The 24,773-nt window shown below is 51.6% G+C and overlaps 1 protein-coding gene across 1 annotated transcript in view; it reads right to left on the bottom strand.

Annotated features, from left to right (window-relative positions):
* Positions 1 to 720: 720 nt before the first annotated feature.
* The window catches only part of LOC308533246 (gasdermin-C-like), a gene marked incomplete at both ends in the record, with an annotated part of 48,243 nt that continues 24,190 nt past the window's right edge, over positions 721 to 24,773 (bottom strand). Inside the window, 10 exons of the mRNA XM_081111088.1 lie at positions 721 to 816; positions 1,210 to 1,285; positions 4,895 to 5,031; positions 5,288 to 5,484; positions 10,252 to 10,534; positions 11,186 to 11,259; positions 11,701 to 11,830; positions 12,155 to 12,336; positions 14,724 to 14,777; positions 17,819 to 17,893. Coding sequence (XP_080967214.1) covers positions 721 to 816; positions 1,210 to 1,285; positions 4,895 to 5,031; positions 5,288 to 5,484; positions 10,252 to 10,534; positions 11,186 to 11,259; positions 11,701 to 11,830; positions 12,155 to 12,336; positions 14,724 to 14,777; positions 17,819 to 17,893 — 1,304 coding nt within the window. The remainder of the gene's footprint in view (positions 817 to 1,209; positions 1,286 to 4,894; positions 5,032 to 5,287; positions 5,485 to 10,251; positions 10,535 to 11,185; positions 11,260 to 11,700; positions 11,831 to 12,154; positions 12,337 to 14,723; positions 14,778 to 17,818; positions 17,894 to 24,773) is intronic.

Raw genomic sequence — 24,773 nt, 5'->3', positions numbered from 1 at the left:
TCCAGGTAACCGCTAACCAGAACCAGGACCCAACCCCAGCCACCCAGGGCCCAGGCTCTAGTCCTGCCTCCCCTTCCCATGACAGCGCCCGGAGCCAGGAACATCTCCAGGGCCCAGAGCATGAAATAGGGTGTCGACAGCTCTGAGACAGACTTGGGATTTAAAGGGAAAAGAAGTTAAAGGAGCCCAGCCAGTGTGGCTCAGTGGTTGCTCATTGATCTGTGAACCAGGAAGCTATGGTTCGATTCCCAGTCAGGACACATGCCCGGGGTGGGAGCTCCATCCCTAGTAGGGCACGTGTAGGAGGCAGCCAATCAGTGATGCTCTCTCATCATTGATGTGTGTGTCTCTCTCTCCCTCTCCCTTCCTCTCTGAAATCAATTTAAAAAGTTAAAGGCAGCAAGGAAGACGACATAAACAACATGATTGCCATCGCCAGTCCCTAAGACACACAGATGCAGCAGAATAGGAGGGCATTGTATTCCCTGGTGATGAGCCCAGAAGAAGAAGAGGACAGGAAATTACTGGTCACCCTCCCACACATCTTTCTCAGCCCCCTCCTGTTGCAAATAGAAAGCCGAGGGCCAGAGAGAAGCCAAAGAGGTTGGCCGTTAGGTTAGCCTCGAGCTGAGCCTAACGCCCAGGCCTGTGCTGTGTCCATGGAGCCACACTGCTCCCCGCCCCCCGCGTCTCCCCTCACAGCCCCGGGCTCCTAATCCATCACGAGGCTTCCAGGGCTTCTGTGACCTGCACAAAGGGGCCGCTTTTGACCTGCAATAAATCGCTGCGGCTAAAAGCCTCGCTGCCCATGACCAGCTGCAGACAGCCCCGTTCCCACTCAGCCATGCGATCCAGCGGCCGAGGCCCCCCGCGGCCCGAGGGAGGTCGGGGCACAGGAGAGAGGGGAGCCGAGCAGAAGCTGGGCTTGTCCTCCTACCCCCTCTTCCTTGCTTTCTTTTCCTCTTTTCTTCTTTCCTTCCTTCTTCCCTCATTTCCACCCCTTATTTTCAAAGCACATTCACTCCCATTTGATCCTGGGAACAACCTCGGGAGAGACACGGCGTTGGAGAGCAGAAAGTGAGACGGGAGCTGAGTGATGGGCCCCAGATCCCAGAGGGTGGCCGTGGCTGAGCTGCAACAAGAATAGAGACCTCAGGCTCCTGGTCCAGCGCCTGCCCAGCAGTCACACCATTTCTTAGACATCGTTACAGCTCCCCGGCAGCCATTCTCAAGGGCGCCCTCACTGGGGAAATTGCGCATCCTCAGAAAGGCCTGGGTCCTGAGGCTGCATGAAGGGGTGAGGTATCACATGGCCCCAGGATCGCACTCCAGGAGGCCTGACATCCGCCCACCAGGGACAAGCTGGGCTGGGGAAGCCCGGGAGCTAGCGCCCCACAGAGCCCCTCCTCCTGCTGCAGGGAGCAGTTCCTGGGTGGATGGAGGGCCAGACCGCCCACCACGTGACGGCCAACACGTGGAAGCACTCGCTGAGTTCTAGCACCTGCTCCAAACGCGCTCCAGGTGTGAGCTCACCAAACCGTCACAGCAATGACCTTCACGTGCACTCCATTCTCCCCATTATGCAGATGAGAGAATGAAGGCAGAGGAGGCCCCATGCTCTGTCAGGCGTCATACACTTAGCGCTCGTGGGGCAGGGGGCTGCGCCCGGAAAATCTGGCTCAGGGGGTGTAAGCTCACCTCTCTGACTAGACGGGAAAGATGGCCAAGACAGCACTCGCACACTCACGGGACTCACAGCCCAGGCGCCGCCAGCCCGGCCACAGACCAGCCTCTCACCCACGCCTTCATGAGGCGCCTCAGACCAGAAACGGGGGCGGGCCCAGGAGTGCGAGGGGACGGCCGTCTGACATGCCCATTCCTCCCCCCCATCCCAGCACTGCCAGGCGGGGACGTGGAATCCCCCCTCAGCCCACAGAGGAGGCGGGGGGGTGGGGGGGGTGGCGGGGGGGAATACCTGCAGTTGCTATCCCGGCACCAAGTCCTGCTCAGCTGTCGGGTATCGGGGCGTTCTCCCTGGTGCACCCCTGGACGGTGAGCCTTCCCACGCCAGGCCAGCGCCCCCACCCCCTGGCTGGGTGTCCTTGGCTTCGTGGGCCTCCGTTTCCTCATCTGAAAACTGGGGTAGTACCCGCTCCCTAAGACCTCATGGCGGTTCAGGGAGGTGGCCCAGGCGCAGGGGAAAGCCGCGGGGTGCGGGGAGGAAGGAGCCCGTTCTCCTCACCGCCCTCCTGTGTGTGCGCTGCTCTCTCCTCCAGACCGCACCCCGGTTCTCGGAAGCCAAGGAGACCCCGCACGGGTGTCACACCACCCGCCGGGCTTCCGTCCCCTGCTCTCTCGGAGCTCCGCCTCCTGACATGCAAGCAGCGCGCTTTCTAACGGGAGCGGTGGCCGCATCCACCTGCTGAGCGCGGCTGAGCGGGGTGAGCAGCGCTGGACGGAACCGCCATTCACGGCAATGAGCGTTGCTCTAACACGCGTAACGCCCGGGGCACACGGTAGATCGCATTAGACAGCGCCAGCTTCCAGCTCTTCCAGTTTCCTTTTATCCTAAAGTAAGTAAATAAACAATCGCAAGCTCCTGCGCTGGCCGAAGCCCTGCACACCCTGCCCCCTGCCTCCTCCTCCAATCTCACCTCTTCCACTGCTACCCTCCCGCCCACTGGCCCGTCTCCTAAATGTCTCCTCAGACATGTCGGTCTCTTGTCCCCAGCAGGGCTCTGCCTGAGCTGTCCCCTCGCGTGGAGCGGCCTCTCCCCACTCCTGGCATGACGGGCAGAGCTCTCAGGTTCCGCGTGGGTTCTGTGATCACCTGGTCTCAGGTGGGCCCCCGTTTCCAGGACGGCAGAGACTATGGTTTTGTTGCTCATCTCTCAGTACCGGCATCTAGCACGGGACCCGCAGTTGGTAATTAATATGTATTTCATTGAATGAATGAATAAATGAATGATCGGAGTAGTAAATATTTGTTTTCCCCTCCCCTCTGCATGGAGTTCTTTCCTGGGCATTTTGCAAATGCAGATGGCATCTCCCCTGAGAATGCAGGCAGGGGAGGCGTTACAGATTCCTTTTGTTTCCAGCCCAGGGTGCAGTACGGTACAGCGTCTGTACACAACACTCAAAAAAGGGTTGATGGATGAATGCGCGAATCACTGAATGAACGTGCAGCTGGGCACTTCCCCAAAACTGGCTGGGCGGCACTGAACTACGCAGACCTGCGTGTGAGCGGAAATGCCACCTCCCGTGACAGCGAACATGTGGTCTGCGTTTGTCAGTGGGCCTTTCATATGCTCGGCCCTCACACGGCCGTCACCCGCCCGCCCGCTAATGGGATCATAAAGGAACAGGGACGGGGTCCTGGGCTTTCTCAGAGTCGTCAGCTCAAAGCCCCTGTCATGTGCGGCCCTGCCCGGCCGGGGTGTGGAGAGAAGAGGAAAGGTGATGGATGGCCCCGGACAAGGAGCGCAGATACCTGGCCTTGTTCTTATCTCGGGCACTCAGAAGGCGTCCACAGCCGGCGCACTGAGTCACGGTGAACTGAGAGCCGCAAGAATGTCCCCTGATAAATGCCTGCTGGACACATGAATGAGGGCGGCTGTGGCTGATTACCTTCTAAGTGAGCAGGGTCAGAGGTGGCTGCTCCGCGGCTCGTGGGGGAGGTATTCTCTGTGACCTGGCAGGAATCATTGCCGAGGGCAGCCTGGGCCAGCCGGTTCACACGGCTAATGAGGACAGGGCCATGGGCCCGAGCCCTCCGGAGGCCAGTTATCTGCAGGCCGCGGAAAGATCTGCTTCCCAGCCGTGGTCCGTGCGCTAGTGCTGGGCAGCCATCCTGCAAGTCCGTGCCTGTTTACGTCTGCATGGGACCGTGGGCACAATGACCAGCACATGCTGAGGAGTCAGCGTGGGCCAGGCTCTGTGTTGAGTCCTCTGTGGCATTTCTCGATGAACGCTCACAGGAGGGTGTCATCGTCCCACTTCCCACATCAGAAAGCCAAAGCTTCGCCCTGGCCAGTTTAGTTCAGTGGATAGAGCATCGGCCAGTAAACTGAAGGGTCCCCAGTTCGATTCCAGTCAAGGGCACATGCCTGGGTTGCGGGCTCAGTCCCCAGTGGGGGTGTGCAGGAGGCAGCCGATCAATGATTCTCTCTCATCATTGATGTGTCTATCTCTCTCCCCCTCTCCCTTCCTCTCTGAAATCAATAAAAAAAGAAGAGAGAGAAAGAAAGAAAGAAGGAAGGAAGGAAGGAAGGAAGGAAGGAAGGAAGGAAGGAAAGAAAGAAAGAAAGAAAGAAAGAAAGAAAGAAAGAAAGAAAGAAAGAAAGAAAGCCAAAGCTTCAAGAGAGGTTAGCAAGATGCTTCCACACCCACTCCTATCCGTGTCAGCGCGTGGGCCCGAGGCAGCCCTGTGAGTCAGTGCCATTCTCCTTCTCGTACAGGTGAGAAAACAGACATGGAAGAAATCTGGTGACTGGACCGGCCCAAGGTCACCAGTGGGACAGGGCACAGCCTGGTTCCCAATACCAAATGTTCCCAAGGCCAATTCCATTCTCTTCACCATGATACCAGAGACACTGTTGTTTTTTCTCAACAAGCAAATTAATCAAATGGTCTTTCCAGCTGCAAGGCGACAAGTTCAACGTCGATGAAAGCGAGGCCCTTGGCTGTGGCCAAGCAGTGAAGCATTGCTACCTAAGGCTTCCACGGCTGAGCAAGGGGGCGGGACAGGCAAAGGAAGAGGCCTTAGAGCAGCCTCTGCCCGCCTCGTGAGGCGCTATTCCAAGTGCTTAAATGCATGATAACTTGGAAGTGGGTACCACCATGAGTGAGAAAGCTGAGTAGCCAAGAGAGGAAGCAATTTATCCAAGAGACCCACTTAGAAAGTGGCGGAGTAGGGATTTCAGCCTGGGACTCCAGCTGCCATGCCTGTGAGCTGAGCACAGAAACAGCACTAATAACGATGATGAAGATGATGATGATGATGATGATGTCGTCTCCCTCGGCTTTGGGAATCTGACACAGGGAAAGGGAAAGTCCTGACCTAGCACGTGGCACATCTGATCATTCACTGAGGTCCCCACCGCGGGGGGTTCATTCTCATTTCGCAGTAAGTGCTTGGGGATCTCCTGATGAGCTACCCCTGGATGACACAGACCGACGGTCCAAGACAGCCCAGGACTTGAAGTTAAGCGTTTTGCGCATGGACTGAGCTGCATGGCCTAGGAAAGCATCCAGCCAGTAGCCTGACCCCACTGCAGGGCGGACTCACGAGTGGTGGGTGCACCGCCCGCCACAGAAGACAGAGCACTGTGCCGAGCCGTCGGGAGCCATGCGTCCTCTGCGGCACAAGTCTCCTCGGCAGGGTGCGCTCCAGCTGCAAGACCGGAACCGCTGGCCTGGGGCTCCGGGACAGGCGGCGTCCCTGGGGAGAAGGTCCCACCGGGACCCGGCAGGGCTGGGAAGTATCTGCACGATAAGAACAAGGACAGAGAAGGAGGAAGAGGGCGGCTGGTGCCAGGAGAGTCTCATCCCAGCTGCCGGCCGGGTAACTGGACAAAAGATGGGCTGAGAGGAAGAACCTGAGTGGGACCTGAAGCCCCGTTTCATTCAATTCCTGTAGTTTCCCAAGACCCTCCCTCTCGCCTTGGGACAGCGGGGCCCAGAGCGTGGCGTGGGGAGAGATAGATGGAGACTGCACCTGGCCCTGGCTGGTTTGGCTGAGTGGATAGAGCATCGGCCTGCAGATTGAAGGGTCTCGGGTTCGATTCCAGTCAAGGCCATATGTCGGGTTGTGGGCTGATCCCCAGTTGGGGGCGTGCAGGAGGCAGCCGATCAATGATTCCCTCTCATCATTGATGTTTCTATCTCTCTACCTCTACCTCTCCCTCTCCCTCTGAAACCAATAACACACATTTAAGGAGAGAGAGAGAGAGAGAGAGAGAGAGAGAGAGAGAGAGAGAGACTGCACCTGGACAAGCACCTGTCCGGTCAGGTGAGATCCCTCCATTTGGCAAAGTGTGGACCAGGTGACCTTGACCAGACCTTCCCATCTGCAAGCCCGGATTGCCCCGGCCCCCTCCTTCTATCACGCTCCCCGCCCCTCGTGGGTCATCAGTGGGCTCCCGGGCTGCTCCCATGATAACACTCGAGCCTCCAAAGCTCTGGGATCTGGACCAGGCAGAGACGTCTCCGATGGCAACCGCCCTATGAGGCCAACACTCATCCTGACACGCACAGGCCCACAGGCGCGTCTGTTTTGGGGGGACTGCTGGCCGGGGGAGCCCGGAGTCTCTCAGGAGCAGGGATGGGGTGTCCCAGCGTCAACAGGGCTCTGTGGCCGCAGGAGGAGAGGACGCCCTGGCTCAGGAACGCGCCCTCAGAGCCCGGAGCCAGCCGCCCTGTGCCACAAGGAAAGCCCAGACGCTGCGGGTGTGGTGGGGTCTTAAAGCACATTCTGTGCACTTAGGGGCCTTGGAGATGTGGAGAGCGCACCCCCCAGGCCATTAAATGCCCAGACAGCCCGGGCCAGAGACAAGAACCAGCAGCCAATGCGCTCGGGGCAGAGCGTCTCAGACAAACCAACCTGCGGTGGAGGCGTTTCCCAGCCGGTAAACACCGTCTTTCAGGGGCTTCCCAAGGAGACCCAGCCGCGCCCCCAGCCGCTCCCATGGCCATAAAAGGGCCGCATTGTTCCAAGGAGCGAGCAGCAGACACGGGCCCAGGCCCGACCCACAGCCACCCCTTAATTTAGGGCCCTAAACGGTGGAGCCTGACCTGTGGGTGCTGCCGGGGGTTTGCTCTGGGAAGAGCCCACAGGCCCCTGAGCGAAGTGGCGGCCGTGGGTGGGAAAGGCCGGCTCTCACCGATGCTAAGTGAGACGCTCGGAACAGACCATGTGTTGGCAGGAGGCGGTTCCAGACACATCACAGGGCGCGGCTGGTGCTCCCATTGGGCTGAGGAAACCCCCGGATGCCCCCAGGGAGACGGCCTGCAGCAGCCAGCGGGCTCTGGCCTCCGTCTCCCATGCCCTTCCCCCCACACGTCTTTTCAGGGAGTCCTCACCCAGCTTTTGCCCCACCAGCACCTGCTCTCATGGACAGGTTGGTTCCAGCCCCTCTGGGAGCTGCTGGGGAAAGTGAATTGAGCCCCTGCGCCTCATCTGTCCATGACCAGAAACAGCTCAGTCCCCGTCGTAAAGCAGAGACTCCTGAAATCTTTGCTCAAAGAACGAAGAGACAGAAACAGTCTGCAGTCATCCATCCATCCATCCATCCATCCCTCCATCCATCCATCCTTCTATCCATCTATCCACCTGTCCATCCAACCACCCATTCATCCAATCAGCATTGCTCAGTGGGCATGGCTTGTTACAAAAACACTGACCCCAGCCCCACCCAAATTATAATGAATGAGTGGGAGGGATAGTTCTGAGTAGCTGCTGCCCCAAATTAAGGAAGGACTGCTAACTGGTAAGACAGAAAATAAATAGATGATAGATAGATAGATATGATAGATAGATGATAGACAGATAAATGATAGATACATACATAAATGGATAGATATGATAGATAGATAAATGATAGATACATACATAATTATTTAAACAGGAACTAGAAGAAATTATCTAAAAAGTGCTGTTAGAACTTGTATAATTGGTTCCAATTATTGAGGGAGGGAGGGAGCTGCCTGTAGAGGGAATGCAGGGCCTCACTGTATCCAGGGGAGGAACAATCAGCAAGGACACAGCCTGAGAGGCCCACGCACAGGGGGAGAAGGCCTCCGGTCCCACGTGGGGACTGTCTCAATGTCCTCTAGAAGCAAAGCCACCAGAGGAGACATTCACACGAAGGCCAGCTGGGCACGATGCCCCTGCAGTACCTTTCTGACTTGACCTGCTTGAAGACCTCCTGCCTCTGCTCCCAGCACACCTCGGGCAGGTGGGAGCACATTCTCCTGCCCCCTGCTGGCCTGAAAACACCAAGGAAGAAGGCCTGGCACAGCTTACCCACACTGCATTCACACAGTCCCTTCCTCCCTAATCTTAGGAGACTGTCAGCATAGAGGCTCCCCACCTCCTCAGAAAGGAGAGAAGGTGGATCATGGCAGCAAATCCCTGTCTGGTTCCCTCTGTGACAACTAGGCGGATTTAAAGCCATTTAAAGCCAATCTCACATAACCCAGGGCTAACTGGATTCAAATGCAAAGACCCCTGATATTTAAAAAAAAAAAAAAAAACAATTACTGATGCCTGCTCTACTGCAGGCTGTGAAGCAGGCCAGAAGAGCAGAGCCCAGAGTCCCTACCAGAGGGAGGGGCATCCTTAGACATGCTCCACTGCCTGAGAATTTTTAAAAATTGAAGAGTTCAATGTCCCAGACCACAGAGTCTCTCCTCCCACCCCCTGGTTTTGGGGCTGCCCTGGGACCACAGCAGGGACACCCAGGCTTCCAAGGCGTCCCTCACTGTTGTCTTGGTTCAGTTCATTCGAGAACAGCTTATTGAGTATCACCTACGTGTTAGGTACTGCGTAGGTTCTTTGTAGACATTATTTAATTTGATTCAATAACAACGCAATAAAGCGAGAAAAAGGAAGAGGGGAGAATGCAGTTGTCCGGCAGAGGTCACCCAGCGGTGACCTCAGACTCCAGCCCAGACCTGTGCAGCCACAGTCTTCCTGAGGACAGGCTCCGTTCTCCAAGAAGACAGCAAATCCCCACATTTTTGTTACCAGGAAACCCCCGGATGGGCTCAGGCTGCCTGTCGCTGTGTCCAATAACGAAGGCAGGGTGGAATCATAGAAGACATTTATTGAGAAGGCCAGCCAACCAAGAAGAGAGGGTGCTTACAAGCATTCAATGGGGGACAGGGTTATGCAGGGGAAGGGGCTGGGGTGAGGCTGGGGATGGAATGCAGCTATGCACAGCCCTGGAGGTCCCCAGACATCAGCTATTGTCCTTAATCATCAGGAAATGAGATGATGTTGATGAGATGATGTTTTGACTCCTGGTGGGTCAGTCTGACCATGCTTATTGGTTCTGCTTGCTGGGTTCACAGCTGAGTCACCTCCTCAATTGCTTCCCACAGGCCTTGGAAAGGAAACTTAGGAACAACTTAACCCCCTATTCACATAAGTACTAGTATATGTGTTCTAAGATTTAAAATGATGTGATTATTTTTCAGATTAATGCAGGTGCTCTATCTATCAGATTATAAGTCCCCCTATCATTTGCACCAGTCCTGCTTTCCAATGGGTTGACCAAGGTTGCAATATTTTGAACAGTTGCTGTGCTTGGCTGAATTCATTTAGAAACTATATACCCTGCTTACTGAGCGACATTCAAGCTCTTCACGGCTTCTGCCTGGGCTCAGCATGAGACAACAGGTTTCCCACAGAACCATAGTAATCCCAGCAGAAGGGCTGGCATTTCCGGAAACACTGGAAACAGCTCTAAGTTCCCCATAACTCACTCTGACCTCCCAGAGCTCTTTATGGGAATTATTCAATACAACCAATGCAGTGTTTAAAAGGAAGGTTCTAGAGGCTATAAAAAGAAGCCAGTGTTGACCCCCTCTGCCCCAGCCCCATTTCTCCCAGCCTATTCCATGTTAAATGCAGCAGGGAGGCAGCAAAGGAGGAGGAAGGGAGAAGCAGGGGGGGTGGGAGGTGATAGAGCAGAACAGAGAAAGGGGTTTGCCTTTACTCAGAAGTCCCAAAGCAAATCAAGGAAAGTGCCATCACCAACAAACTTCTTTCTGTGTGTCAGTGCTGCCACTTTCTGGTGTCAATTATAAATTCATTAGAAAATAGCGCCAATCTAGGTCATTCAAGAGATGAAGCCCAGGATGTGATCCTATGAGTTTACATAGATATCCCCCAAGTATTCCTGGGATCTATTTCAACCACAATTAAATATATCTACTTTTCAAGCTCCTACCTTTTCAGATATACCACTGATCTTTTAAATTATACCACTGAGTGCCTGGGCAATTAGAGAAACTCCTTCAATGCTCTCCCTACATCCACGTGGGCCCCCCACCTTCCAATCCATCCCCCCACTCAGCAGCCAGAGTCGCCTGTGGTTTGTGACAACATGGACCAACCTTGAAGGTCTTGTGCTAAGCGAAATAAATCAAAGACAAAGACTTATCACTTATTTGTGGAATAGATACAGACTCACAGATACAGAGAACAGCCTGGGGGTGTTTGCAGCAAACAACGCGACCAGGACTGACCAGCCTCACTGGACTGACTCCCTGGCCTGCCCCCCAGGTGGGCTCGGGCCTCAGCCAGCTGGCTCAGCACGGAGAGGGCCGCATAGAGGGCACACAGAGGCTCCTGGGCTTCCGGGTCCCAGGTTGACCTGGGGCTGTTCAGCTTCATCTTCAGGCCACACTCGTCCAGCAGTCCATAGGTAATGGCCAAGTCCTCCCCCTGGAGTGGGGCCAGGAGCTCAGGCTGGAGGGTAAAGCGAGTATTCTCAGAGCAGTTGAAGTTGGGCTTCAGGATGCTCCTCACCTTGAAGAAACAGTATCAGATGTTACAGGCCAGCCTTTGAGGTCAGGAAGAGAGAACCTTCGGTCCCAAGGGCCAGGGGTCATGCAGTGTGACTGTGGGGACAGGCGCTTTGGGGTCACTCCTTGTCCTGTCAGGCGGTCAGTGTGACCATGGACACATTGTTGGAAATCACTGAGCTGCTAAATAGTGACACTGACACTTACTCAGAAAATAGTGGGGTTTGGAATTGTATGTGTATGCTTGCATGTGTAATGTGTGTGTGTACATGTCTATACACACATATATATACTTACATATACATACATGCAGAGTGCACAATTTGCAAATGGTAATTGTGTGAATACAGCAGGGGTTTAGATAATTCAGGTCCCTGGAGCTTCCCAAACTATATTCCTAGATGGCTATTTCAGAACTGAGGGGAGAGGCCCTCTGCAGGGTTGCCATGGAAACTGAGACCTTCCTCAGGTAGACTCATGCCCACTGGGCTTGGATTTCCCAGGTGTGGGAGATGCAGCCTGGATTTCCCAGCGCCCACACCGGGACCTCCCCTCCCCTCCCAGCAGCAACCCCAGTAATCTCTCCTTTCTCAGAACCATTCTTATCCCGCCTCCCTCACTCTTTCCCAGGACGCCGGCCCCTGGGTTTGCTCACAAGTTCCCTCTGCGGAAGGAGGATCCTCTTCTCCATGGACTGAGCCAGCAGGACATGTTGGATGTCACTCAGCACTGGGGACAGGGGGACATTTGGGGAAAGAGTCAGATGTTCCTCTCCCCACGGTGAACTCAGAGACATTTAGAAGCGAACTCTGAGGCAGAGGAATAAAACTCGCTGGCGTGAAGTCAAGTTCCCTGCCCTGGAAAGTCCCCCTTCTGCTCGTGCTCGTGGGATGGTCTCCAGGAAGCTACTAACATGGCCCAGGGTGGGCTTCTGTGGCTGGACCTGGCATCGCCGCCCACCGATCCGCTGCATGAACCTGGCTGGCCTTGCCGGCCTCAGGCTCTGTCACAGGGCAAGCTCATCCCACTGAGCCCTGCTGGCCTCGGAGAGGCCTGTGATGTGAGGGTGAAAAATCATAACATGTCGAGGGGTTTGGAGAGGTGACACCTAATGCAGCCCTTTCGGGGCTCGGGGGGCCCACCTCCATTCTTCCTCCAAACCACTCTTACCCATTAAGGCTTCAAGCAGGTAAAGGATGAGGCACTTTGAGCCAACCTCTGGATAACGGGAGTCCTTTCGCAGTTCAGTTAGGATGGTGCCACCAGGGCCATCCAAATGACCGAAGGGTTCCTGTTCAAGCTATAGGAGACAGGCCTTATTAATGATGGTGATAATAACATCAGTGACTTCGCCTGTAAATTCTGCGTCTACAAGTGATTAACCAAGGAGTGGGGGTAATGGCTCCATGAACCCTCAGGGAACATGGAGCACCCCCAGTCTGTGAGGGCTGCCTTCCTGGCCCTGGTCATTGGGCACAGGACATAGTCCCCAACCTCAGACATCCTTCTCATCCCACTAAGATTACCCCCATTTTCCTTTCCCCACACACGTTGGCAGCCCTACCTCTGAAACACCCCCCATTTACAAGTCCGATCAGCCTTAGGGAGCGGCGGGGCCCCTCACCTTGTCCATGAGGTCCTGGAGAGCCTCGCGGTCCCCAAGCATGGCCAGGAGGTTGGAGAACACAACATCCTGCATGTCCTTCGAGAGCTTGGCCGCTTTTATGTTCTGGGAAACCTCCTCTTGTAGCAGCTTGAAATCTGTCCACTGGAACATCTGGATTATCTTTCTGAGTAGGTATTGACCTATGAACCAGGAGGTCACAGTTCGACTCCCGGTCAGGGGTCAGGGCACATGCCCGGGTGTGGGCTCAATCCCCAGTGTGGGGTGTGCAGGAGGCAGCCAGTCAATGATTCTCTCGCATCGTTGATGTTTTTATCTCTCTTTCCCTCTCCCTTCCTCTGTGAAATCAATAAAAAAAAATTTTTTAAGGGGAAAAAAACGAAATCTGCCCTCGGGCATTAATGCCAACCAGAAAACAGACAATTCTCAGATTAGACCATTCCTCTCCCTCCAATATGAAAAATTGCTCTTCCATTTAAGATGCTGACCCAGAGCAACTCTGAAGATGGCATGGTTGAGCTCTGGGATGAATTGCCACAACAGGCTACACAGATGGAAAGTCTCTGCTGAAATGAGGTGGGGGGTACATGCAGGGACGAAAGGAGAGGATCCTGGAAAGGGTCATGGGAACAGGAAGAAACTGACCAGGTGCTCACTTCTGACACTTCGCAAATAATGTGGGTTCTAGAGTGGTCTCCAGAGATGAAAATGTCAGAGATTCCAGCATTGCACTTCAAAATGAGGGTGTGATGACAATTATATAAATACGTATATAAAGTGTTTGGTAATACATGCAGTTGTGCCTGTATCTTCGGGGTCTATAGGAATTAACCAAGGAGTGGATGTTGGGGGCTGCCTGCTTCTGCCAGGACACCTGAGGTGGCCTCAAGGTGGCCCTAGTGAAAGTGAGAAGTCACTAGAATGGAAGCGCCAGGGAGGCAGGCATTTCTGTTTGGTTCACTGTCCTACCCCAGTGCTCAGAATAAAGCCTAATGCCCAATGAGTCTTTAACAAATGTTTCCTGAACGCATCAACGAATGAAGGAATGAATGAAAAGTAGCCATGACCAAACTGTAAGTCTGGAATTGAAGCTCAGTTTTCTGAGTAGTTTGGAAACTTCCAATTTGGGTTCTGAGCACTGCCTTTTCCTACCCAGCAGCCTCAGGTTCCCTCTTAGTGAACACCCAGCCCGAGGGGTTCGTGCACCCTTCCTAGAAAGAGAATGGCAAGTGGTCATCTCCCTCTCTCAACCCCCAAATTTGCTTGAGAGACACTTCCTAGCTTCTGCCCTCTACTGCTGCCACCCTCTTGCTTAACCTCTTTCTGCTCCATCCCAGTCCATCCCTCCACATTCCTGACCCTTCCTGGCCTTTCAAACCCACAGAAACTATGACCTGTCCCTAAGGCCATGGTGGCAAAGGCAGGGGTACTCTGCCCTGCTCACCAGATGAGTACAAGGAGGACCCTCCCCAACCCAGCAAACACACACTCACCTCTTCGAAGGACGGAACGTAATTTGCTCCCTAGAGAGAAATCAAATTAACACCTTAAAGTTAATCTCTGAAGATTCTCAGTTTGTATACATTCTGCCCTCTACTCCCCGACCCCTCTTTCCCATCCACCCCTGCCCTTTGCCCAGGGAACCAGAGCCCAGTGGCTCAGATGAGGACACCCAAGGCAATCACGTGGGGTTTCATTTGTAAAAAAAGGGGCCTAGTGGAGGGATCACATTCCACTTTACAGGCTCCTGTCCACTTAAGCACTGTGGCTGACCTATGCCTGCTGTTGGAAAGAGGAACAGAAGTGGACACTCACAGCAGCTTAGTCTCTGCTCCCCAACACACACACTCCTACGCCAGGACTCAAAGGAGACAGGATCTCCCTGTGGACAGGGGCCTGTGTGGGTCACAGCAGTGAGATGAGGAGGTGATGGAGGAGCCTGGCTGGGAAAGGTTTCCCTGTGGGATTGTCGGGGCTGAGCCCCAGCAGCGTATTTATGGGTCAAAGAGGGTCAAGGTACCCCTATGTTCATAGCAGCACAATTTACAATAGCTAGGATTAGGAAATAGCTTAAGTGTCCATCAGCAGATGAGTGGATTAAAGAACTGGGGTACATCTGCACAATGGAATGCTATGCTGCTATAAAAAAGAAGAAACTCTTACCATTTGCAAAAGCAAGAATGGACCTGGAGAGTATCATGCTAAGTGAAATAAGCCAGTTGGAGAAAGATAAATATCACGTGATCTCACTCATTTGTGGAATATAATGAACAACATAAACTGATGAACAATAGAGCCAGAGACATAGAAGCATCAAACAGACTGTACAACCAAAGAGGGAAGGCAGGGGAGGTTCGGGGGGTAAGAGATCAACCAAAGGACTTATATGCATGTATATAAATATAACGCATGGACACAGACAGTAGGGGAGTGAGGGCATGTGCTGAGAGGTAGGAATAGCGAGGGAGAGGTTAATGGTAGAAAAAGGAGACATATGTAATTCTTTAAACAATAAAGAATTTAAATTTAAAAAGGGGAGGGCAAGGTCTAAGCATTACGGCCAACTCACCTGCTGAAAACGTTTTATCATCATCATCACCATCATCATCATCATCATCATCAACTTTGATGTGAAGAATGCCAAGGTGGGAAAAGGCCGGGTCAGCAGAGCAGGGTATCCCTGTTAGAGCCTATCACATGCCCACACCTCAGCCCCCACACTTCCTCCTCTGGGCCAGGTGTGCCAGCTTTGCTCAGGGTGCCCCGGGGACCCATTCATCAGAATCACCTAGGACTCTTGTGGAAACTCAGAGTCCCTGGCCTCACTCCATACCTTCTGCACCAGGCTCTCCTAAAAGGAAGCTAGAACCTGATGGTTCCTTATGCACCTGGGGGATGGTTACCCACTTTACTCTCACACTGGAGACCTGCCTTGTCAATGGAAATGAAATCACCTTCTTCATACCCTTTGTCTTCCTCTCCCAGACACATCTCTTCCTTACACATCTAGGCCGTTTCTGCCCTATTCCTGGGTGGTTTCACATTTCACATAGAGAAATGTTCAGAGTTCTGAAATTCCTAACAATCATGTTTACTAGGTAATTGACAAGGGCCAGGAGCAGAGGGAAAGCAGTCCCATTTTAGAGACCCAGGACCGTGGTGACACAGCATACAGAGAGAAGAGAGTCCAAGAGGGGTATAATCAAGTGTGTGGTTGTTGATGATGACATGAGGAAATTCCCAGAAGGAGAGACTGCAGTGGGGCGAGGCATGGACAGCAGGTAGGGAGTGAGGAGGGTGCAGAATATTCTTTAAGGAAGTTGGCAGTGAGGGGACACTGGGTGGGACGAGGGAACACCAGTGAGTGAGGGGTAATGAGGTGGTAGAGACCTGACCACAAGGGGAAGGGTCCAGGTGAACTGGAGAGAGGGAAGATAGATTTGGCTCAGCCACCTTATCAGACATTTATCTCCATCAGCTCTGGAGCTAAGATCTCACTTCCATTACATAGATAACATGGAGGACAGAGGAACTCTTATTTTCTCCAAAGCCACAAAGCGAGCAACTTATTGAACTGTTCTTTGAATTACTTTACACTATGAGGTGTTAGGAGGATGAAATTAGTTCATGGAAGTGCAATGCTCACTGCACTGGGCCATTCTTTGTAGAAGTTCCTTCTAGTCACCCTTAGACCTGAACTGTAGAAACAGATAAGCTTCGTACACCCCCTAGTGGGCAGGAAATGACTTGCAGACACTGCTGTGAGGTTAGCCTTTGGAATCTAACTCTATTTAGTTGACACTTGTCAACACTTTCAAACATAATTTTCAAGTTTGAGTTCAGCCACTGACTCCATAAGATTGAAGAGCTCATACTCATTCCATCCACAGCCAGTGACAGGAGGGCACTGACTGCAGGACCCACCTTCACCACATGTTGCAGTGAGGACACTATAGTGAACAGTAAGTATATACACAGATAGGGGAGAGAGGGAGAGAGAGAGAGAGAGAGTGAATCAGGTTGATCTCTAGCTGAGACTCAATATTTGGGAACAAAGGCACCAAGGACCCTGAGCTGGTTGTTGCATGCACCCACAAATGAAGGAACTAATTAATTAATAAAGAAATAATGAATGAATGAGTGAGTGAATGAAAACTGGGGCTAAGGAAAGTACAAATTTGAAAATAAAATTCGGTTTTCTGAGTTGCTGGAAACCTCCAATCTGGGTTCTGAGATTGGGTCTTCCCTACACAGCAGGCTTCTGGTTCCCTCTTGGTAAACACCTAGTCAGAGGGGTTCCTATATTCTTTATAGAAAGAGTGGCCTTCTCCCTTTCTCATCTGCCACATTTGCTTTACAGTCACTTCCAAGGGTTCTGCCCTCTACTGCTACCCTCCTCTTGCTGAACCTCTTCCTGCTTTATGCCAGTCCATCCCTCCAACTTTCCAACCTTTCCTGACCATTCCCAACCCTTTCTTACCCATCCTATCCCACAGACCTATGGCCACTCCCCGGGGTCACGGTGGCCAAGGCAGGTCTAATCAACCCTGCTCACCAGATGAGTACAATGACCCTCCCCAACCCCAGCAAACACACACTCACCACTGGGAGGTTCGTCGATGCCTAGAGAGAAATCAAATTAACACCGAAAAGTTAATCTCTGAAGACTCTGGGTCTGTCTACCTTCTGCCCTCTGCTCCCCGACCCTCTTTTCCATCCACAACTGCCCTTTGTCCAGGGAACCAGAGCCCAGTGGCTCAGATGAGGACAGCCAAGGCAATCATGTGGGGTTTCGGTTGTAAAAAAGAGGCCTTGTGGAGGGATCACATCCCACTTTACAGGCCCTGTCCACTTAAGGACTGTGGCTGACATATGCCTGCTGTTGGAAAGAGGAACAGAAGTGGACACTCACAACAGCTTAGTCTCTGCTCCCCAACACACACACTCCTACGCCAGGACTCAAAGGAGACAGGATCTCCCTGTGGACAGGGGCCTGTGTGGGTCACAGCAGTGAGATGAGGAGGTGATGGAGGAGCCTGGCTGGGAAAGGTTTCCCGGTGGATATGTCGGGGCTGAGCCCCAGCAGGTGTTTATGAGTCAAAGATGGTTAAGGTACCCCTATGTTCATAGCAGCACAATTTACAATAGCTAGGATTAGGAAATAGCTTAAGTGTCCATCAGCAGATGAGTGGATTAAAGAACTGGGGTACATCTGCACAATGGAATGCTATGCTGCTATAAAAAAGAAGAAACTCTTATCATTTGCAACAGCAAGAATGGACCTGGAGAGTATTATGCTAAGTGAAATAAGCCAGTTGGAGAAAGATAAACATCACATGATCACACTCATTTGTGGAATATAATGAACAACATAAACTGATGAACAATAGAGCCAGAGACATAGAAGCATCAAACAAACTGTCCAAACTCAGAGGGAAGGCATGGGAGGGTGGGGGGTAAGAGAACAACCAAAGGAATTGTATGCATGTATATAAGCATAACGCATAGACACAGACAGTAGGGGAGTGAGGGCATGAGCTGAGGGATGGGAACAGCCAGGGAGAGGTTAATGGGAGAAAAAGGAGACATATGTAATACTTTAAGCAATGAAGAATTTAAATTTAAAAAGGGGAGGTCAAGGTCTAAGCATTATGGACAACTCACCTTCTATAATGGTTTTCTGATCATCATCAGCAGCAGCAGCAGCATCATTATCATCACCTGTGATATGAAGAGTGCCTAGGTGGGAAGAAGCCGGGTCAGCAGAGCAGGGTATCCCTGCTGGAGCCTATCACATGCCTACACCTGCAGCCCCCACACTTCCTCTTCTGGGCCAGGTGTGCCAGCTTTGCCCTGAGGACCCATTCATCAGAATCACCTGGGACGCTTGTGGAAACTCAAAATCCCTGACCTCACTCCATACCTTCTGCACCAGGGTCTCTGCATCAGGAAGCTAGAACCTGATGTTTCTATAGGCACCTGGGTGATGGTTATCCACTCTAGTCTCACACTGGAGAACTGCCTTGTCCATGGAAATGAAATCACCTTCTTCATACCATTTGTCTTCCTCTCCCAGACACATCTCTTCCTTACACATCTAGGCCCTTTCTGCCCTACTCTTGGGTGGTTTCACATTTCACATAGAGAAATGTTCAAAGTTCTGGAATTCCTACCAATCATGTTTACTACGTGTTTGACAAGGGCCAGGAGCCCATGAGGGAAAGAGGCATAGGAAAAGCAGTCCCATTATAGGAGACCCAAACCATGGTGACACAGTATCCAGGGAGAAGAGAGTCCAAGGCGGGAATAATCAAGTGTGTGGTTGTTGATGATGACATGAGGAAATTCCCAGTAGGACACACTGCAGTGGGGCGAGGCATGGACAGCAGATAGGGAGTGAGCAGGGTGCAGAAGATTCTTTAAGGAAGTTGGCAGTGAGGGGACACGGGGTGGGAAGAGGGGACACGGGTGAGTCAGGGGTTATGAGGTGGCAGAGTCCTGACCTTGTGGTCAGGTCAGGGGAAGGGTCCAGGTGAACTGGAGAGAGGGAAGATAGATTTGGCTCAGCCACCTTATCAGACATTTATCTCCATCAGCTCTGGAGCTAAGATCTCACTTCCATTTCATAGATAACATGGAGGACAGAGGAATTCTTATTTTCTCCAAAGCCACAAAGCGAGCAACTTATTGAACTGTTCTTTGAATTACTTTACACTATGAGGTGTTAGGAGGATGAAATTAGTTCATGGAAGTGCAATGCTCACTGCACTGGGCCATTCTTTGTAAAAGTTCCTTCTAGTCACCCTTAGACCTGAACTGTAGAAACAGATAAGCTTCGTGCACCCCCTAGTGGGCAGGAAATGACTTGCAGACACTGCTGTGAGGTTAGCCTTTGGAATCTAACTCCATTTAGTTGACACTTGTCAACACTTTCAAAACATAATTTTCATGTTTGAGTTCAGCCACTGACTCCATAAGATTGAAGAGCTCATACTCATTCCATCCACAGCCAGTGACAGGAGGGCACTGACTGCAGGACCCACCTTCACCACATGTTGCAGTGAGGACACTATAGTGAACAGTAAGTATATACACAGATAGGGGAGAGAGGGAGAGAGAGAGAGAGTGAATCAGGTTGACCTCTAGCTGAGACTCAATATTTGGGAACAAAGGCACCAAGGACCCTGAGCTGGTTGTTGCATGCACCCACAAATGAAGGAACTAATTAATTAATAAAGAAATAATGAATGAATGAGTGAGTGAATGAAAACTGGGGCTAAGGAAAGTACAAATTTGAAAATAAAACTCGGTTTTCTGAGTTGCTGGAAACCTCCAATTTGGGTTCTGAGATTGGGTCTTCCCTACACAGCAGGCTTCTGGTTCCCTCTTGGTAAACACCTAGTCAGAGGGGTTCCTATATTCTTTATAGAAAGAGTGGCCTTCTCCCTTTCTCATCTGCCACATTTGCTTTACAGTCACTTCCAAGGGTTCTGCCCTCTACTGCCACCCTCCTCTTGCTGAACCTCTTCCTGCTTTATGCCAGTCCATCCCTCCAACTTTCCAACCTTTCCTGACCATTCCCAACCCTTTCTTACCCGTCCTATCCCACAGACCTATGGCCACTCCCCGGGGTCACGGTGGCCAAGGCAGGTCTAATCTACCCTGCTCACCAGATGAGTACAATGACCCTCCCCAACCCCAGCAAACACACACTCACCACTGGGAGGTTCGTCGATGCCTAGAGAGAAATCAAATTAACACCTAAAAGTTAATCTCTGAAGACTCTCGGTTTGTCTACATTCTGCTCTTTGCTCCCCGACCCCTCTTTTCCATCCACCCCTGCCCTTTGCCCAGGGAACCAGAGCCAAGTGGCTCAGATGAGGACAGCCAAGGCAATCACGTGGGGTTTCAGTTGTAAAAAAGAGGCCTTGTGGAGGGATCACATCCCACTTTACAGGCTCCTGTCCACTTAAGGACTGTGGCTGACATATGCCTGCTGTTGGAAAGAGGAACAGAAGTGGACACTCACAGCAGCTTAGTCTCTGCTCCCCAACACACACACTCCTACGCCAGGACTCAAAGGAGACAGGATCTCCCTGTGGACAGGGGCCTGTGTGGGTCACAGCAGAGATGAGGAGGTGGTGGAAGAGCCTGGCTGGGGAAGGTTTCCTTGTGGGTTTGCCGGGGCTGAGTCCCAGCAGGTGTTTATGGGTCAAAGAGTGTCAAGGGCTCAGCAGGGCCTGAGGTACAAGCAGAGAACCTGACCAACTTACGTGCTGGAAGTTCTGTATAAAAAGCAGGCTTCATGTTGATGCAGTTATCTGGGTGGGAAGAAACCAGGTTAGCAGAGCAGAATATCTGGGCTGGAGCCGCTCACATACCCACACCTGCAGCCCCAAACTTCCTGCTCTGGGCCAGGTGTGCCAACTTTGCTCAGGTGGCCCTGGGGACCCCTTGCATCAGGATCACCTGGGATGCTTATGGAAACTCAGAGTCCCTGACCTCACTCCATTCCTTCTGAATCAGAGTCCCTAAAAAGGAAGCTAGAACCTGCCTTTTCAACAGGCACCTGGGTGATGGTTATCCACTCTAGTCTCACACTGGAGATTGGCTTTTTCCGTGGAAAAGAAATCGCCTCCTCCCTGCCCTTTGTCTTCCTCTCCTGACTCTCCTCCCTCACATGTCTACTCCCTTCCTGCCCTCCTCCTGGATGGGTTCACATTTCACGTAGAGAAATGTTCATAGTTCTGAAAATTGCCTAACAATCATATAGACGTGTTTGACAAAGGACAGGACAAAGGACATATTAGGTTGACCTCTACCTGGGGCTCATTCCAAGGGTTCTGCCTTCTACTGCCGCCCTCCTCCTTTAATCACTTCCTGCTTCATCCTCACAACATCCTGACCTTTATTGACCCTTCCCCACCCTCCCTTACCCTTCCTAACCTACAGAAACTATAGCCAGGCCCAGGGGCCATGGTGGCAAAGGCAGGGACACTCTGCCCTGCTCACCAGATGAGTACAAGGAGGAACCCTTCTCAACCCCAGCAAACACACACTCTTATTGGGTGGATGGAGCGTCTTGTGCTGCCTAGAGAGAAATTAAATTACCATTCAAGAGTTAGTCTCTGAAGACTCTCAGTTCATCTACATTCTGCCCCCTACTCCCTGACCCCTCTTTTCCATCCACCCTTGCCCTTTGTCCAGGGAACCAGAGCCCAGTGGCCCAGGTGAGGATGGCAAAGGCAATCACGTGGGATTTCAGTTGTAAAATGTGGCCTCTTGCAGGGATCACATCCCACTTTCCTAGCCCTACAGTCTTCGGTCCACTCAAGGATTGTGCTTGATGTTGGGAAGAGAAACAGAAGTGATCACTCACAAAGGCTTTGTCTCTGCTCCCCCTACATACATACACACACACACACACACACACACACACACACTCCAACCCCAGGATTCAAAAGAGACATGTGGCTCTCCCTGGGGTCAGGGACCTATGTCACAGCAGTGAGATGAGGAGGTGATGGAGGAGCCTGGCTGGGGAAGGTTTCCCTGTGGGTTTGTCGGGGCTGAGTCCCAGCAGGGTGTTTATGGGTCAAAGAGGGTCAAGGTGCCCCTATGTTCATAGCAGCACAGTTTACAATAGCTAAGATTTGGGAATAGCATAAGTGTCCATCAGCAGATGAGTGGATTAAAGAACTGGGGTACAGCTACGCAATGGAATGTTATTCTGGCATAAAAAAGAAGAAACTCTTACATTTGCAACAGCAAGAATGGACCTGGAGAGTACAGTATTATTCTAAGTGAGATAAGCCAGAAAGAAAAGATAAATATCACGTGACCTTACTCATTTGCGGAATATAATGAACAACATAAACTGATGAAGAATAGACCCAGAGACATAGAAGCATCAAACAGACTGTCCAACCTCAGAGGGAAGGCAGGGGAGGGTGGGGGGTAAGAGATCAACCAAAGGATTTGTATGCATGTATATAAGCATAATGCATGTACACAGACAGTAGGGGAGTGAGGGCATGTGCTGAGAAGTGGGAATGGCCAGGGAGAGGTTAATGGGAGAAAAAGGAGACATATGTCATACTTTAAGAAATAAAGAATTTAAATTTAAAAAGGGGATGGCAAGGTCTAAGCATTATGGCCAACTCACCTTCTATAATGGTTTTCTGATCATCAGCAGCAGCAGCAGAAGCATCATCTGTGATGTGAAGAATGCCAAGGTGGGAAGAAGCCAGGTCAGCAGACAGGGTATCCCTGCTGGAGTCTATCACATGCCCACACCTGCAGCCCCTACACTTCCTCTTCTGGGCCAGGTGTGCCAGCTTTGCTCAGGGTGCACTGGGGACCCATTCGTCAGAATCACCTGGGACGCTTGTGGAAACTCAAAGTCCATGGCTTCACTCCATACCTTCTGCACCAGGCTCTCTGCATCAGGAAGCTAGAACCTGCGGTTTCCATAGGTACCTGGGTGATGGTTATCCACTCTAGTCTCACACTGGAGAACTGCCTTGTCCATGGAAATGAAATCACCTTCTTCATACCCTTTGTCTTCCTCTCCCAGACACATCTCTTCCTTACACATCTAGGCCCTTTCTGCCCTACTCCTGGGTGGTTTCACATTTCACATAGAGAAATATTCAAAGTTCTGGAATTCCTACCAATCATGTTTACTAGGTGTTTGACAAGGGCCAGGAGCCCATGAAGGAAGGAGGCAGAGGGAAAGCAGTCCCATTATGGGAGACCCAAGACCGTGGTGACACAGTATCCAGGGAGAAGAGAGTCCAAGGCGGGAATAATCAAGTGTGTGGTTGTTGATGATGACATGAGGAAATTCCCAGTAGGACACACTGCAGTGGGACGAGGCATGGACAGCAGGTAGGGAGTGAGCAGGGTGCAGAAGATTCTTTAAGGAAGTTGGCAGTGAGGGGACACTGGGTGGGAAGAGGGGATACGGGTGAGTCAGGGGTTATGAGGTGGCAGAGACCTGACCTTGTGGTCAGGTCAGGGGAAGGGTCCAGGTGAACTGGAGAGAGAGAAGATAGATTTGGCTCAGCCACCTTATCAGACATTTATCTCCATCAGCTCTGGAGCTAAGATCTCACTTCCATTTCATAGATAACATGGAGGACAGAGGAATTCTTATTTTCTCCAAAGCCACAAAGCGAGCAACTTATTGAACTGTTCTTTGAATTACTTTACACTATGAGGTGTTAGGAGCATGAAATTAGTTCATGGAAGTGCAGTGCTCACTGCACTGGGCCATTCTTTGTAAAAGTTCTTTCTAGTCACCCTTAGGCCTGAACTGTAGAAACAGATAAGCTTCGTGCACTTCCTAGTGGGCAGGAATTGACTTGCAGACACTGCTGCGAGGTTAGCCTTTGGAATCTAACTCCATTTAGTTCACACTTGTCAACACCACAAAACATAATTTTGAGTTCAGCCACTGCCCCCACAAAATTGAAGACCTCATACTCATTCCATCTACAGCCACTGACAGGAGGTCACTGAGAGCAGGACCCAACCTTCACCAGATGTTGCAGGGAGGACTCTATAGTGAACAGTGAGTGTGTACATGTATGCGTGTGTGTGTGTGAGAGAGAGAGAGAGAGAGAGAGAGAGAGAATGTTATATGTGGTGAGGGAACCCACAATCCCCAAGGAGACATATTAGGTTGACCTCTACCTGAGACTCCACATTTGGGCACAAAGGCACCAAGGCCCCAGAGCTGGTTGTTGCATGCACCCACAATTAAATGAAGAGAAGAGAAGAGTGAATAAATAAGGAAAGAGTAAATAAATAAATGAAAAATGGGGCTGAGCAAAGTGTAAATTTGGAAGTAAAACTCAGTTTTCTGGGTTGCTTGGATACCTCTATTTTGGATACTGAGATTGTGTCTTCTCTACCCAGCAGGCTTCAGGTTCCCTCTTAGTAAATACCTAGTCAAAAGGGTTCCTGTATTCTTGCTAGAAAATGAATGACAAGTGATCTTCTCCCTTTCTCTTCTACCATATTTGCTTTAGAGATCATTCCAAGGGTTTTGCCTTCTACTGCCACCAACCTCTTGTTTAATCTCTTCCTGCTCCATGCCAGTCCATCCCTCCAATATTCTGACCTTTCTTGACCCTTCCCCACCCTCCCTTACCCTCCCTAACCTACAGAAACTATGGCCAGGCCCACGGTCTATGGTGGCAAAGGCAGGGACACACTGTTCTGCTCACAAGGAGGACCCCTTCTCAACCCCAGCAAACACACACTCTTATTGGGTGGATGGAGCGTCTTGTGCTGCCTAGAGAGAAATTAAATTACCATTCAAGAGTTAGTCTCTGAAGACTCTCAGTTCATCTACATTCTGCCCTCTACTCCCTGACCCCTCTTTTCCATCCACCCTTGCCCTTTGTCCAGGGAACCAGAGCCCAGTGGCCCAGGTGAGGATGGCAAAGGCAATCACGTGGGATTTGTTGTAAAATGTGGCCTCCTGCAGGGATCACATCCCACTTTCCTGGCTCTACAGTCTCCTGTCCACTCAAGGATTGTGCTTGCTATTGGAAAGAGAAATGTGATCACTCACAAAGGCTTAGTCTCTGTTCCCCCTACACACACACAC

This window comes from Myotis nattereri (assembly GCF_964212035.1).
Source record: "Myotis nattereri genome assembly, chromosome: 17".
NCBI classification, from domain to species: Eukaryota; Metazoa; Chordata; class Mammalia; order Chiroptera; family Vespertilionidae; genus Myotis; species Myotis nattereri.
This window is presented reverse-complemented; position numbering and strand designations above follow the sequence as displayed.